Here is a 16,372-nt window from a genome sequence, read left to right as displayed (position 1 = left end):
GTCTGGCCGACGACCGCGAGCGACGCGTCGCCGGCGAGCAGGGCGACGCCGTTAGCGACGACGACGCCCGCGGCGGCGGACGTCAGGATATTGTCCCGGAGCTGCTTCTGCTTCTCGGTGACGAAGCCCGCGTACTCCTTCGGCACGTCCGTCATGCTCAACGGCGCGTCGACGTTCCACTTGCCGTTGGCGATGCAGCCTCATTGGTACCTGTTCGGTGCAAAATAAGCGTTGCAATTGACAGTGGGGAATGTAACGCTTAATAAACGCCGAAGAGGTACTCGCGGCCCGTACGATACGTACTGATCGCGCCGAACGCGCCGGCGGACAGCGGGCCGTAGCCGAGGGCGCCGCCGGCGAAGAGAGCCGCCGTAGCGACGCCGATGGCGACGCCGGCGCCCTTCCTCACCGTGGCCTCTTCCTCCGTGATCATCTTGAAATCCGCGGCCGCTTGTACCTCCACCTCTCGAGGGGCGCTGCTCATTTGCATAACGCTTCCGCCGCGCATGCTGCTGCGCCAATTGCCGCGCGTTACGACGCGGCTGCTGCGGGTCGTGAGCGCCCGCGCGGAGGCCGCGAGCCCGACGAGCACGAGGCCACGACGCATCAGAGCGCAGCCCCGCCACGCCAGAGGGCACCATCGACCTGATCTTTGGATTGAAAGCGCTTTCCTCGAGCATGGCTTTCCCGTCGATGGGGCAGCTCGAGGCGTGGGGGGTGCGGCGGGAGTCGGCCGTGCGGTGCCTCGCGAGCGCCATCGTCGCGCTCGCCGCTCTGAGCTCCAACGCGCCGCCGGCCCAGAAACGGGCCATCGTCGCGGCGCGGCGGCGACAGTCGTCCCACCCATCACCGGCAGCGTTGACGAATGAGATCCCCATGGCCGTGGCCGTGGAGGTCGTGCCCCTCCGGGCGGCCCCCGCCGCGCCGCCGGCGCCGCCGGCGCCGCCGCCCGCGCCGCCCGCGCGGTCCGTGTCGCTCGGCGCCGACGGCTGCGAGCGCCTCGTCGCCGCGCTCCGGGACCAGCTGTCCGCCGGCGGCGGCGACGTGGCGATTTTAGGCGACGGCGGCGCGCTTTTCCCCGCCCACGGGGCGCTCCTGCGGGCGTCGAGCCCCGTGCTCGCGGCCATGCTCGACGACGTCGCGGACGACGGCGAGACCGACATTCCCGAGCTGCGCGTGGGCGGCGCGAGCGAGCCCGTGCTGCGCGCCGTCCTGGACTACGCCTACGGCGGCGTCGTGCGCCTCACGGAGGAGAACGTGGAGCCGCTCCTGGAGCTCGCGAGCCGGCTCCGGATGACGGCGCTCGTCGAGGAGTGCTGCTCGTTCGTCGCGCAGCGGACGCGCCCCTGCCGGGCCTGCCGGGTCCTGGCCGTCGCGGACCGCCACAAGTGCCGGCTCCTCCGGCGCGACGTGCTGCTCTGCGTGCTGCGCCACTTCGACGAGGCCGCGGGGCTCGCCGTCGACCCGGCCGTCGCCGTCGTCGCCGCGGGCGGCCGCGCGACGAAGAAGACCATGGCCGAGGGGTCGCGGGCGGCGTGCGGCGCCGGCGACCGCGCCGAGGCCGCCGCGGGCTTCGGCGATCTGCCCCTGCACCTCCTGGAGGAGGTCCTGGCCGACGACCGTCTGGACGCGCGCGACGAGTCGGTCGTCTTCGCGGCCGCGGTGGCCTGGCTCGACGCGCCGGGCCGCGAGGCGCAGCGCGAGGCCCACGCCGACGCCGTGCTGCGCCACGTGCGCTTCCCGCTGATCGATCCCGAATTCCTCGCGGACTGCGTCGAGCCGCACGCGCGGATGCAGTCGCCCGCGGGCACGAAGCTCGTCCACGACGCCTACCGCAACCTCTGCCTGCCGCCGGAGCGGCGCAAGGTCGCGCCCCGCGCCGCGGCGCGCCACGTGCCCTGCTCCGAGACCCACCGGCCGCCGTCGCGGCCGCCGTCGCCGGAGCCCGCGCCGGCGGCGCGGGCCCCGTCCGTCGACAGCGGCAACCCGTTCCTCACCGACGATTCGGAGGTGGTCGTGGGCGGCGGACTGGCGGACGTTTAGGAGAGCTGGTATTTTAAAAGCGGCGTAAGAGGACGACTTCAGGCTGGGCGCCCGGAACGCCAGGCCTAACCATCCGAACGCCTTGGCCCACTGCAACTTGCGACGGCATTTCCACTTGCCGTCGCCGCTGGCTCGCCGTCGATCTTACGGCTTCGCGGCCACTTGTAGCATTGCCTCGCGGACGACACGTTCTCCAAGCACGATCCAGCGCCCCAAAGCCCCCGCGCGCGCACCCCGCCCAGACCCCAGAGGGCCTCATCGCGTCAGATTTCGCTCGTCGCAAACAGAACGAGCGCGGGCCGCGATGGCTGGATTCGCGCCGCTTCGACGGTTTCGACGGGCTTCGCGGCATCCTGCAACCCCCGCCCGCCGCGCGCCGCCACTCACCTCTTACTCGCCCGCAGGCGCACGATGATGCTCAACGCCCTCAAGTCCGTCCTCCCCAAGGGCCGCAGTGCCGCGACGACGCGTTCCGTGTCGGGCCTCCTCGAGGGCTACGGCGACCACGTCTTCAAGGGGGCCGTCGCCGAGTCCTACCTCAGCAAGCAGGGCCTCGCCGCCGGCACGCTCGACAACAGCGAGTGGACCAAGGACGCCGCCGCCGCGGACAAGGTCGCGGCGGCGGTGCTCGAGTGGGCGACGGAGAACGACGCGACGTCGTTCTGCCACGTCTTCCAGCCCCTGGGCGCGTCCGGCGTGCGCCACGGCCTCGTGGGCCAGGTGCAGAACGCCTTCTTCAAGTTCGATGCCGCGGGCAAGCCCGTCTGGGACCTCAAGGGCAAGGACATCCTCGCGGGCGAGACGGACGGGTCGAGCTACCCGAACGGCGGCCTCCGCGGCACGCACTGCGCGGGCGGCTACGTGTCCGTGGACCCGACGAGCCCCATCTTCCTCCGCGGCGACTGCATCTTCATCCCCTCGACGCTCTGCTCCTACTACGGCGACGCGCTCGACGAGAAGACGCCGCTGCTCCGGTCCGTCGACGCGCTCAACTCCGAGGGCACGCGCCTGTTGTCCAAGCTCGGCTTCGACGTCGGCGGCCTCCAGTCGAACATCGGCCTCGAGCAGGAGATCTTCCTCATCCCGCGCGACCAGTACGTGCAGCGCCTCGACCTCATGATGACGGGCCGGACGATCATGGGCGCGGACGCGCCCCGCGGCCAGGAGATGTGCGACCACTACATGGCGTCGCCGTCGTCGGCGACGGCGGCGCTGGCCTGCATGCAGGAGATCCAGGCCCAGTGCTTCCGCCTCGGCATCCCCCTGGTCACGCGCCACCGCGAGGTCGCGCCGAACCAGTACGAGTCAGGGCAGCACAAGAGCGCGAAATTCCCAACTTCAAAGGCTCCGATCTCGGCCGTTTTCCACTCGTTTCGGCTGATTTTTGGACGAGCGATCATCTCTTAGAACGGCCTCGAAGCACGGATGCTTTTTCCGGAACGCGCGCGCGCGGAACACTCACGTTGAAGCGACGTTGAATCACTCTTGTGCCGCCCAGGTACGAGTTCGCGCCGCAGTTCGGGACGGCGACGACGCAGATCGACCAGAACGTGACGCTCATGCAGATCATCGAGGAGGTCGCGCCCCAGTACGGCCTGGCGGCGCTCCTCCAGGAGAAGCCCTTCAACAACGTCAACGGCTCGGGAAAGCACAACAACTGGTCCATCGGCACCTCCGAGGGCGTGAACCTGCTCAACGTCGGCCAGGTCACGGACAAGTCGGGCTCGCCCGACGTCTTCCCGACGATCATGGCGGCCATCGTCGGCGCCGTCGACGACCACGGCGACCTCCTCCGCATGGCCATCGCGTCGCCGGGCAACGACTTCCGCCTCGGCGCGTGCGAGGCGCCGCCGGCGATCGTGTCGACGTACCTCGGCGAGGACATGACGAGCTACCTCGAGGCCTACGCGGCCGGCGGCGAGGCCGAGTACAAGCCCGGCACCAAGGCCCTCGACATGGGCGTCGCCGCCATGAAGAAGCTCGACATCCCCGCCCAGGACCGCAACCGCACGTCGCCGTTCCCCTACGGCGGCCACCGCTTCGAGTTCCGCGCCGTCGGCTCCGCGCAGAACGTGTCGCTCGTCAACACGGTGCTCAACACCATCACGGCGGCGGCCTTCAAGAAGGTCGCGGACCGCATGGACGCCGGCGAGTCCGCCCGCGACGTCGCCACGGAGCTCATCAAGACGCACGTGCCCAAGGTCGTCTTCAACGGCGACAACTACGACGAGGCGAACCAGGACATGCTCACGAAGCGCGGCGTCTGGCGCATCGACTCCGGCGTCGAGGCCATCTGCCGCTACAGCGCGCCGAAGAACACGGCCCTCTTCGAGGAGATGGGCGTGCTCCGCGCGGAGGAGTGCGCCGCGCGCCAGCAGATCCTGCTGGACCACTACGTCGGCGTCGTCGACATGGAGGCCAAGTGCATGATCGACATGATCAACAAGCACGTGATTCCGTCGGTCAAGGCCGCGGGCCTCGGCCCGCTGTCCGACCTCGAGGCCGCCGTCGGCACGCTCGAGGCCGCCGTCCACGCCATCGAGGAGTCCGAGGGCGAGGCGCAGGCGACGCTCGCGCGCGACCTCCGCCTCGAGACCATGGAGGCCATCCGCGCGCACTGCGACGCCGCCGAGAAGGTCTGCCCCGCGAGCCTCTGGACCCTCCCGACCTACGTCGACCTCATGTTCCTCGACCAGACCTCCAACTTCTCCTACGAGGACTAGGCGACGCGCCGGGCGGGTCCGGCGAGCGACGCCGGCCCTCACAAGAAGAACCAACCGAACGCGGCCGCGCCGCCTCGCCGCGAGCGGCGGCCTGCCTGTTCCCCCCCCCACCCCCCTGTTCGGCGGCACGCCCATATAAAGCAGTAGCGCCCACGCGCGCGGGCGCGTCGTCGCGCCTAGGGCGCGCCGCCGCCGCGCGTCTGGGGCGTCCAGGAGGACGGCGTCGGGGAGTGGGGCGTGGGCGGCTCGAGGGCGCTGCCGTCGCCGTAGGACATGCGGGGCGGCGGGGAGCGGGGGTCCGCGTCGTCCTGGCTGTCGCCGGGCCCGGGAATGAGGATGAGCTGGCTCGCGGGCGGGTGCGACACCGCGGAGAAGACCGTCGACGCCGCGGGCGAGCCGCGGTCGAGGTGGGCGACGTGGCGGTCGTCGTAGCCCGCGAGGCGGCTCGGGTCGAGGTCGTCGCGCTTCTTCTCGGCCGGCGGCGTCGCGGACCGCGGCGGGTTGCGGTTCCCGGCGACGGCCGCGGGGCTCCGCGGGTTCGGCCGCTTCTTGTCGCCGCCGGACGTCGCGGGCCGCTTGCCGAGCTTGGCGCGCTCGACGACGCCCGGCGGCGCGGCGACGTCGGGGCTCGCGGACGCGGGCCGCGGGCCGGGCGCGGCCTTGAGGCGCCGCGCCGGGTGGCGGCGGCCGTCGTCGAGGGGCGTCGCGTCGGGCGCCTCGAGGTGTCGCGCCGGGCTCCTAGCGCGGGCCGTCGCCGCCGCCGACGCCGGCCGGAAGGGCGCCATGGCCGCCGCGTGGAGCGCGGCGTGCGCGTCGAGCGGCGAGGCGATCGTGCAGCCCTGGTCCATGTTCGCGCCCGTGATGCGCAGCGTCGGCTCGCCGTCGACCTCGGCGTCGATGCGCTGCGTCGCCGCCAAATCCTCGAAGTCGCCCAAACGCCGGTCCACGTAGTCCTTGGTCCACTTGACGAGCCGCGGGAACGCGTCGCGGAGGTGGCCGCAGTCGCGCGCCAAACGCTTCGCGTCCGCGGACCCGGAGGCCTCCGCGTCGGCGAGGCTGTTGAGCCGCGTGAGCACGTCCGTCAGCATGAAGCCGTCGGCCTTCATGGAGAGGCGCGTCTCGGCCTTGGCGCTCGCCTGCTGGAGCGCGCGGAGCTGGTGGCGGACCTCGAAGATCGCGCCCGCGTCCGCCCCCCCCGACTGCCCCCGCCGCTTGGGCGCGGGGCTCCGCTCGGCGGCGTGCTCGAGGGCGCCGTGCTCGATGAGGTCGTGGTCGTGCTCGACCTCCTCCTCGAGCGCGTTGAACTTCGCGCCGAGCTCGTTGACGCGCTTCTTGAGGAACGCGACGGCGCTCTCGAGCCGCTTCGGCGGCGGCGCGGAGCCCGCGGCGCCCGGGCCGAACTCGTCGAGGGAGCTGCCCAGCGCGTCCAGCACCAGGGCCTCGTGCTTCTTGAGCACGGACGCGACGATCGCGTCCGTCATCCGCGCGGTCCTTAGGTCCCGCTCCGCGTTGTGGACGTCCGCCTGGAGCTGCGCGGACTCCGCGGCCCGCGCCTCGTGCTGGAGGTCGTCCTTGACGGTCGCGAGCTCGTGCTGGGCGACGGCGAGGGCGGCGGACAGGCGCGTGGACCGCACCTTCTCCGTCTCCCGGAGCTTCACGAAGCCGGCGATCGCGTGCGCGGCGTGCTCGTAGCGCGGGTCGACGATGGTCTGCTTGTCCGCCATGAGCCAGCCGTCGACCTGGAGCCGCGCGAGCGCCGCCTTGGCCTCGTCCATGACGCGCGCGGACTCCTCGCGCAGCCGCGCCGCGCGCCGCATGCGCCGCGCCAGGTCGCGGCTCTTCTCGTCGTCGAGGTCGAGGCTCCGGCGCCGCATCTCCGTGACGTGGCGCGCGACGCCGGCCTCGTTCTGGCTGAGCATGAATAAGGCGTGCTCCGCGCCGCGCACGCGCTCCAGCAGGCTCCGCTCGCCGAGGCGGACGCAGTCGAGCATGGTAGACCCGTGGTTCCGCGCGCGGTTCGCGACGACCGTCCGGCGGATCGCCCAGCGCCAGCGCCGCCGCGCGACCGCGCCCCGGTCCGCGGACTCGCGGCGTCGTCGGAGCGTGTCCTCGCCCTCGTCGCCCGCTAAAGCCGCCAACGCCGCCTCCTCCTCGTCGGCGTAGGACGTCGACGCGTCCGACGAGCCCTCGTCGACGATGCGCGCCCAGAGGCCCGCGGCGGACGCGCGCGGGTCGCCCTCGACGTTCGTCGCCAGCACGCTGAGCTTGTGGTCGAGCTGGCGGCACGTGCGCGTGTGGTGCGCGTTCGCGTCGGCGGCGTAGGTCGCGAGGCGCTTGAGGGACTTGTTCGCGTCGTCGACGGACGCCTGGAACGTCTTCTCGCGGACCTCCTCCTCGCGGCGGAACCGCTCGAGGCCCGCCGTGCGCGCCTTGAGCCCGACGACGTCGGACGTCAGGCTCGTGAGCGTGTGGCGCGTCGCCCGCGTCGCCTCCTCGAGCTCGGAGACGTGGTGCGCGAGCTCCGGGTCGTCGTACGCGGCCAACGCGTCGCCGTCGCCGTCGCCCCGCGACGGCCCGCGCGCCGCGGCGTTGCGCTCCAGCACGGCCACGCGGCGCTTCAACGCGTCGGTCTCGATCTGGTGCCGCCGCGAGCTCTCGACGATCATCTGGGCGACCAACGCCTGCACCGCGGACCGCCGCATGCCCTCGTCCAGACCGAGCGAGCTCCGGCGCCGCTCCGCGGCCGTCTTCGGCCGCTCGATGGCCTCGGCCTTCTCGGGCACGACGCCCGCGCGCGCGCCGACGATGGCCTTGTCGAGGGCGTTGACCGTCGACGCGCGCGCCGAGCCGGCCTTGAGGTCCTGGAAGGACTTCTTCTTCAGCGCGGCCTCGATCTTGTCGTCGACGGCCGCGGCCTCGGCCTCGATGAGCCGCTCGACGCCCCGGAGTGCGTGGAGCACCTGGGCCATGGTCTGCGTGACGGCGTCGGCGGGCAGCAGCGACACGACGGGCTGCGGGGCCAGCAGGTTGGCCTCGAGGCTGCCGATGCGGGACGCGAGGTCCTCGTCGCCGGCCGCCGCGGGCGCGGGCGCGGGCGCCCCGCGGAGCGCCGCCGCCTCCTCGCCGGACGGCGCGGCGGCCTCGCCGACGAAGGCCGCCGGGGCCAGCACGGCCGCGCCGAGGCCCGCGAGGAGGCTCGCGCCGGGCTCGTCGTCGACCTCGACGACGCCGCTCTCTCGCTGCTTCCGCGCCGACGACGGCCGCGAATTGAACGGGAACTGGTGGGACGACCCGTGGGACCGGTAGGAGGCCTCGTAGGAGCCCTCGTCGATGTCCATGGTGCGCGACGGCGCCCGCGCAGCCTCGATGCCAGCCCTCTAATGCTCTCTAGGCTGTCGGTTTTTACACGCGTGCTTGAGCTTCTCAAGGTCAACTCCCAAGAGCACTTTTCTTCACGATTGGCCCAAACTTGTGGGCAGGGTGCCGCTGGGCAGCGTCCTCCCAACCGTGCGCGCCCGTCGGCGGTGCGTCCCGGCGCCGGCGGCTTCGTGCGACAGCTCCAACAACCATGGTGCGCATGCATAAGATGGACCACGCGGGCGTGCGCGCGTCGACCGTCGAGAAGTACGAAAAGGGCGTCGCGGCCTCCGAGGCCGCGCCGGCGCTGAGCCGCGTGAACCCGGACCAGGAGCTGCGGATCCGCGCGGATCCCAGCGGCCAGAAGCCCTACGAGTACGTCGCCGTCGACAAGCCCAAGGAGGGCGGCAAGTTCGCGCGCGCGATGCAGGACGACGGCTGGCGCGCGAACAAGGCCATGCACAAGCGCGCGCCGGAGATGCGGAAGCGGCGCGAGTCGTCGGTGATCGGTTTTTTACGCATGCGATCCAAGGCCGACGCCGCGGGGAAGAAGTCGAAGGGCCGCTACGAGAAGCGCGAGGCCGTCGGGTTACGCGCGAAGTGGGGCAAGGACGCGGGCGTCGCCGGCGCCATCGACCTCACGGACGCGCGGCTGAAGCTCGGGTCCGAGGCGGACGAAGCGCACCCGGACGACCGGGGCGAGGGCGGCCGCGCCTTCGTCTACAAGGGTCCCTACCGGACGTGCTGGCCGACGATGGTCCCGCGCGAGCACCAGAGCAAGGAATTCAAGAAGCTGCACCACGCGCTGGCGGAGACGAACGACGGCTCGCAGCCCCTCGTGGGCTACAGCTGGCGCGAGGTCCGCGAACTGCTGGAGCGGGAGGACGCGCGGCACGCGGCGGCCCGGCCGCGGCCGGACCCGGGCCACAGCGACCTGCACGCGCTCTGCTGGCGCGGCGACATCGAGCTGGCCACGCGGGAGCTCGACCGGGCGCGGGACCCGCGGGCGCTGGCGCGCGCGCGGAACGCGCAGGGCCGGACGCCCGCGCACCTGCTCTGCGCGGGCTCGCGGCCCTTTTTTTCCGGCGCGTCCGGGCGCAGCCGGCTCCTGCGGCTCCTCGTCGGCGCGGGCGCGGACGTCAACGCGGCGGACTGCCGCACGGACACGGTGCTCCACGCCGCGTGCCGGGCCGGCGACCCCCTGCTCGTGCGCACGCTCCTCCGAGCGGGCGCGGACGAGCGCGCCGCGGACTGCCGGGGCCGGCTCCCGACGCAGGTCGCCGGCGAGACCCACGCGCCGGGGCCGCCCATCGCCGACGTCGTCGCCGACGCCGTCGGCCCCGCGCGGGCGTCCGCGCTCCGGCTGCGCCTCTTCGCCGCGGACGCGGTCGTCGCCTGGGTCGCGACCGCCGTGGGCCGCAACCGGCCCTACCGGCCCTACTCCTACTACCTCTACCGCGAGGGCAAGTTCCCCCGCGCCAACTCCGTGCGGCCCCAGGAGAAGAAGAGCAAGCCCAAGGACGTCTACCAGACGGGCGGGCTCCGCGCGAAGAAGGGCCACCCGGGCGGGCGGACGTCCTGGGCCGGGTAACGCCGCGTGTCTCTGTGTTTTTTAACATGTTCGTTTCGTGGCCGCACACAGACTAGTTACGCCACGCGGCCTCGTGGGGCGCCTCGGCCTCCTTGACGCCCAGCTTCAGCTCGTCGTCGTCGCCCCGGGCGATGCTGCTCCGGAAGTTCGCGCGCTTCTCGTCGCCCTGCCAGAGCTCCATGACGAGCACGCGCCGGAGGCCCGCCTCGATCTGCGAGACGGAGTGGTATTTGTAGGACGGGAAGACGATGGCGTCGCCGCGCTCGAAGACGTGCGGTCGAAGCGCGCCGTCCGCCTCCAGGGTCTCGAAGACGCCGCCCGCGTCGGCCTCGTCGAGCATGACGTCCAGCGTGACGATGGAGCCGCTGTCGAAGTGCATCGGATCCGCCAGCGACGACCCCTCGCCGCACCGATGGAGCTCGACGCACCGCGCGCGAGCGCCGCTCGCGCGAGCGCGGCCCCCAAAGTGCTCCGCGTCGACGTCCGTCGCCAGGTCCACGAGGCGGTCGAGCAGCTCGGGCGCCCGCTCCCGCGCCAGGCCGTCCGCGTTGAGGTACTGCGTCGTCCAGTTCGGCCGCGTCGGCGACGCCGCGACGGGCGGGCCGTGGCGCCGCGCGTGCTCCAGACCGAGCGCGTCGATGGTGGCCAGGTCAGATTCGCTGCAGAAGTTCGGGATGCGGATCGCCGGGAGCCGCTGCGCCGCGCCGCGGTCCACGGCCTGGCGCGCGCGCGCGCGCGCCGCGCGGAGCGCCATGGCTGTGCTGGCCGCCGAAGCTTGCGGCCTTTGTGCTGGCCGCCGAAGCTTGCGGCCTTGGTGCTGGCCGCCGAAGAGCCGCAGAGCTCCACTGATTTAGCGACCCACCATGTTGCATGGTTGATAAAATCAAAACCCCAACGGCAAGAACCCGGGCAGCCTCTTGATTGGGCAGCTTCGGGACTCGGCGGCCTTGACCCGGGTCAGCCAAATAGCGGCGCCGATCTCCGTTGAACAAGCCGGATAGCGCGCCGCGAACGAAAGCGGGTCTTCCCATTGGTTGATTTGGGTCAAAGGCTGCCGAGTCCCGCGCCAAGAAGCTCTAAACACCCTCACGCACGATGAAGACCACCCTCATCGCCCTCGCCGCCGCCCCGGCCGCCGGCCTCATGGTCGAGCTCGCCGTCGACCTCAACTCCCCCGACATGGAGGCCAGCGTGCGCGCCCGGCGTCTCGCGACTCCCCGCCCGCCCCGGGGCAGCCCTTGAAGATCGGAAAACCCGGGGCGGCCCGCGGGCGGGGCGCCCCAAAGCGCCCCGCCGCCCCCGGACACGCACCCGTCCCGCGCACCGCGACGAGCGACCCGCCTCCTCGCACCCCCGCCGCGCGCGCGCGCGCCGCCGGACCCGGGACCCGAGTTCGAATCCCCTCCGCAGTCCAAGTTCGGCCTCTGGAAGAGCACCTTCGAGGTCGCCTACGAGACGGCCGAGGCCGAGGCCCGCGCCCTCGCGGCCTTCCTCGAGACGGACGCGCGCATCGTCGCGCACAACGCGAAGAACTCGACGTACAAGCTCGGCCACAACGAGTTCTCGGGCATGTTCTGGGACGAGTTCGTCGCCCAGTACGTCGGCGACGCCACGGGCGCCAAGGCCTACATGGAGCGCGAGCGCAACTACGACTACACGCTCGCCAAGCAGGTCGACGCGGTCGCGTCGGACGTCGACTGGGTCGCGTCCGGCGCGGTCACGGGCGTCAAGAACCAGGGCCAGTGCGGCTCCTGCTGGTCCTTCTCCACGACGGGCGCCCTCGAGGGCGCCTTCGAGATCGCGGGCAACACGCTCACGTCCCTCAGCGAGCAGAACCTCGTCGACTGCGACACGACGGACAGCGGGTGCAACGGCGGCCTCATGGACAACGCGTTCAAGTGGATCCAGTCCAACGGCGGCATCTGCTCCGAGGCCGACTACGCCTACACGGCGGCCAAGGGCACGTGCAAGACGACCTGCGACAAGGTCGCGACGCTCTCGGGCCACACGGACGTGCCGTCCGGCGACGAGGACGCGCTCAAGACGGCCGTCGCCATCGGCCCCGTGTCCATCGCCATCGAGGCCGACAAGTCCGTCTTCCAGTCCTACTCTTCCGGCATCCTCGACTCGTCCGCCTGCGGCACGAACCTCGACCACGGCGTCCTCGTCGTCGGCTACGGCACCGACGACGGCTCCGAATACTGGAAGGTCAAGAACTCCTGGGGCACGACCTGGGGCGAGTCCGGCTACGTGCGCATCGCCCGCGGCTCCAACATCTGCGGCATCGCCTCCGAGCCGTCCTACCCCACGGGCGCCTCGAAGCCGACGGGCGTCGCGGACGCGGAGACGCACTACGGCGACCCGAACGTCGGCTGCGAGGCCGACGAGCTCAAGGTCCAGATCCAGGGCCTCGCGGGCGAGATCTGCTCCCCGTCCTGCACGGCCGCCGCCTGCCCCACCGACGTCCCCGCGGGCGTCACCGCGAAGCCCCAGTGCGCGCTCTCGGACGCGGCGTCGGGCAAGAAGTACTGCGCGCTCATGTGCTCGCCGTCGACGGACGAGGCCAGCCTCCGCGCCGGCGACGCCCAGTGCGGCGACAAGGCCTCCTGCAAGGCCATCTCGGGCCTCGGCATCTGCACCTACGACTCCCGCTAGGCGCGCCGCGGAAACGCGCGCCCGTTGCACATACGTCGCGGCTCGACCGCCCCGCGACGCCCCGCCGCCGCCGGCCCGACCTCGCAAAGTCGACCGCCGGCCCCAGAGCGCCCCGCATCCGAACCTTTAACCGCGGCCCCATGGGCGGATTTTTAGCCATCCTGCACTTGTCTTCAACTTTCCTTCAATTGCCCTTCAAGATGAACTTCGAGCGACACGACTGAGGCGGGCTGCTCTCCAGATCCGCCGTCTGGCTGCGTCCTAAAAGCACGGGTGACTCGACTGCTCTCCGGATCCGCCGTCTGGCTGCGTCCTAAAAGCACGGGTGACTCGACTTGTTTTGGCTGCCTCGTTTAAAGCATGGGCCAAGCCGCATCGGGCATCATGGGCGAAGTGAACGCGGACGGATCCATGCCCGCGATGATGGCCACGATCCTCGACAAGGACGACGAGGAGGACCTCGGCGCCGAGGCGGCGTTCCGCTGGGCCAAGACCGGCGCCAAGGGCGTGGCCGAGCACCCGCTCCACATGGCGCGCGCGAGCGTCGTGGACCTCCTCGCTTCCGCGCGGCGGCCGGCCCTCGAGGAGCTCCGGCTGCTCCTCGCGTCGCCGCGGGCGGGCGAGGCGTACGCGGTCCGCGCGCCGGACTGCGAGCAGTTCGTCGAGCGGCTGCTGCCCGGCGTCGTCGAGACGGACGGCTACGACGGCGTGCCCGTCAACGGCTACCGCCACGACATCTGTCACCCGGAATGGGCGGACCTCGAGGACATCGCCTTCGTCGAAGTCGCGCGGCGGCACCCGAGGGACCCCGAGGCGCCGGAGGCGTTCTGGCCCCAGGAGTACGCGATCCACGACCGGTCGAAGCTCGCGCCGCTGACGACGCTCGCCGGCGGGCGCGTCTGGAGCGTCTACCTCGCGGCGCCCGGCGGCGCCGACGTCGCGGGCTTCCACGCGAGCTACCCGTGCCAGCTCCTCGTGCGCCACGACCCCGCGGGCGAGCGCCTCGTCTACGACTTCTGCGACCACAAGCCGACCCTCGCGCCGGCCTTCGAGGCGGCCTGGGCGGCCTTCGACGCGGCTCCCGACGACGAAGCCCTCCGCGACGCCGTCGCGACGGTCCCGGAGCTCGACGCGATCGACGCCGTCTGCAAGGCGACGAAGCGGCAGCGCGTGACGATGAGCGGCATCATGTTGAGGCACGGCCGCGGCGGCTACGACGTCAACGACGGCGACGACGACGACGAGGACCCCATCGCGCGCGCGCCGCGGGGCTCGAGCCACGAGGCGCGCCTGCGGGCGCTCGGCCCCGGGGCGCTGCAGGTGCTCGCGGACCACGTCCGCTGGAAGCGGAGCGTCTCGCGCCGGTTCCGCGTCGACCTCGCGACGCTCGTCGGCGCGCGCGTCGTCGCGCTAGACGCGGCGCGGCCCAACGGCGGCCTGCCTGTACCGAAGAACGCCCAGGGTACCCTCACCGTCGACGACCTCGGCACGCATTCGCGCGAGCGCGAGGGCGACCGCGACCCGGGCCGCGTCGCCGAGGGCCTGATCGCCATGGGCGCGGACCTCGAGCACGCGGCCGTGCTCTGCCTCGACTTCTCGACGCCCGCGGGCGCCTTCGCCGCGACGCCCGTGCTGCCGCGGCGCAAGGACAAGCGCGTCCGCGTCGCCTGCGACGACTGGACCGGCGGCGCCGCTTCGACGGCGACGCGCCACTACGTCGTCGGCGACCGCAGCGAGATCGAGGAGCTCGCGAACGCCCTCGCCGCCAAGGACGGCCGCTTCGCCGCGAAGGTCGTCGCCGGCGACGTCGACGTCGATCCGGCCGCGGCGCCGCCGGCCGTCGCCGCCGTGGACGCGCCGCCGCCGCCGATCCCGGGCCTCCCCGCGGGCGTGCCCGACGCCGTCCAGGGCATCATCGGCGCCTTCGCCGCGCCGCCGCCGCCGCCGACGGAGGAAACGATCCACGCGTACCTCCGGAGCGCGGGCGTCGAACAGCCGGAGCACACGAGCGCGTGCCTGCGCGCGGGCATGCTCAACGGCCACGTGCCCATGGGCGACGCGGCGACGTTCCTCGACGCGACGCTCTACGAGGGCGGCTGCTGCTGCTGCGGGAAGGAGCTGGTGTGCACGGTCCGCGACGCGCTCCACCAGTCCGATTACGGAGGCAACGACTACGAGAACGGCGGCGAGGAGGGCGCGGTCCAGTGCGAGGAATGTTGCGGAAACTACTTGACGGGCATGTGCTCCGGGGACACGCGTTTCGACAGCGGCAAGTTCCACAACCACTGCACGGAGTGCCCGGCCTTCGGCCAGTGCATCGGCGACTACCGCGAGGCCCACTGCCACCGCTGCGGCGACCACTACTTTAGGGGCTTGCAGGGCTTCCGCTGCCCGTGCCGCGGCGGCGGCGGCGGCGGCGGCTTCGGCGGCTACGACAGCATGGGCGACGACTCGTCCGACTCGGACTCTGGGCTCGGATCCGACGGCGGCGACGGCGACGGCGGCGAAAACGACGACGCGGTGGCGCCGCCGGCCGCCGGCTGCTGGGACGCCGTGCTCCCGGGAATGCGAGACGCCGAACGGTGGGACCTCCTCGACCGCGCGAAGAAAGCCCTCAATTCCCGGGTCGTGCGCGCATTGAAAGGCATGGTCGCGGAGCAGCCCGAAGCGGCGTCCGGCGTGTCCCAGGTCCTGGGGAAGATGCCGACGCTCGAGGAGGTCCAGACGATCGACGACCTCGACACGCTGCGGCAGGTCGTCGAAGGCATGGAGCGGTACTTCGCGAACGTCGCCGAAGATATGATTCGGCTGAGCAATCATGGCAAGCCGAAGAAGCGCCGCGAAGCGGCCAAGCCGGCGAAGCGCCGCCGGGCCGACGTCGGCGGCGACGACGACGACGACGACGCGGGCTGGGAAACATGCTCCGACGACGAAGAGGATGACGACGCTTGAACGTCGCCCCCCGTCTGTCGCGTGGGCGCTCTGCTCATAAGAACCCGTCCAGCTCCGAGAGTTGCTCCTACTTACGGGACCACGGGGCCGCTCCAGCTCCAGCGCGCCGGCGGACCGGCGGCGACGGCCGATGTGGGCCGCGCCGCCATCCTCCCCCACATCGACGCCACGGCCGCGCCGAGGATGGCGAGCCAGATCATCGCGGCCGCCGCGACGCCCGCGGCGGGCTCGCCGAGGTGTTTTCGCGCGAGGACGAACGCGAGCGTCGGCGACTTGACGAGCGTCTCGATGGCGACCGTGCGCCCCTCGCGCTCGCCGAGCCCCGCCGCCCGGCTCGCGCAATAGGCCAAAGCCGCCGACGCGAGCGCGAGGAGTACCACGCCCGCGTGCGCGCGCCACGCGCCGGCGCCGACGAGCACGCGCGCGGCGTTCGCCGCGCCGCCGCAGACCAGGCCCGTCGTCGCCAGGACGCCCGCCGGCGCGCACCAGGGCACGACGCGCGCCGCCAGGGCGGGCGCGGCGCGGGCGAAGACCAGGCCCGCCGCGAGCGGCGCGAGGACGAGCGACGCCGTCGACCGAAGGATCGCGCCGGCCTCGACGGCGACCGTCGTCGCGAGGAGCGCCGACGCGAGGCAGGGCGTCAGCGCCACGCCGGCGAGCGTCGTGCTCGTCGTCAGGACGACGCTGAGCGCGACGTCGCCGCCCGCGAGGAGCGCGCACAAATTCGACGCCTGGCCGCCGCTCACGCACCCCAGGAGCACGAGCCCCGCGCGCGTCGCCGCGTCGACGTTTAGGAGCGCCGACGCGGCGAGCGCGGCGAGCGGCGCGATGAAGAAGCAGGACGCGAGGTTCACGGCCAGGGCTTTCTTCTTCGTCGCGGCCTCGCGGAGGTCCGCGGGCGCGAGCGTCGCTCCCATCGACAGCATGAGCAGCGCCAGGCCGTTGCGGAACGCCGCGGGCGTCGTCAGGGGCTCGACGAGCGCCGGTTGCGTGACGCCCAAGGTCGCGGCGGCCACGGTCCAGAGCGGGAAGAGCTGCGCGAAGCGCACGC

The 16,372-nt window shown here is 72.3% G+C and overlaps 3 protein-coding genes across 3 annotated transcripts; all 3 read left to right on the top strand.

The window, feature by feature from the left end:
- Positions 1-693: 693 nt before the first annotated feature.
- Positions 694-4,950, top strand: GS2 (hypothetical protein; the record flags this gene model as incomplete). Its single annotated transcript, XM_009039799.1, has 3 exons — positions 694-1,988; positions 2,448-3,341; positions 3,542-4,950. The coding sequence occupies 3 exons, from the start codon at positions 694-696 to the stop codon at positions 4,764-4,766; spliced, it is 3,414 nt and encodes a 1,137-aa protein (XP_009038047.1).
- Positions 4,951-8,334: 3,384 nt separating this feature from the next.
- On the top strand, positions 8,335-9,714 carry AURANDRAFT_64918 (hypothetical protein; the record flags this gene model as incomplete). Its single annotated transcript, XM_009039800.1, has 1 exon — positions 8,335-9,714. The coding sequence occupies one exon, from the start codon at positions 8,335-8,337 to the stop codon at positions 9,712-9,714; it is 1,380 nt and encodes a 459-aa protein (XP_009038048.1).
- A 1,518-nt stretch (positions 9,715-11,232) lies between these two features.
- On the top strand, positions 11,233-12,021 carry AURANDRAFT_2413 (hypothetical protein; the record flags this gene model as incomplete). Its single annotated transcript, XM_009039553.1, has 1 exon — positions 11,233-12,021. A coding segment is annotated over one exon (789 nt), but the record flags the coding sequence as incomplete, so codon positions are not given.
- Between the last annotated feature and the right edge of the window lie 4,351 nt (positions 12,022-16,372).

Source organism: Aureococcus anophagefferens (genome assembly GCF_000186865.1).
Source record: "Aureococcus anophagefferens unplaced genomic scaffold AURANscaffold_12, whole genome shotgun sequence".
Classification (NCBI taxonomy): Eukaryota; class Pelagophyceae; order Pelagomonadales; family Pelagomonadaceae; genus Aureococcus; species Aureococcus anophagefferens.
This window is presented reverse-complemented; position numbering and strand designations above follow the sequence as displayed.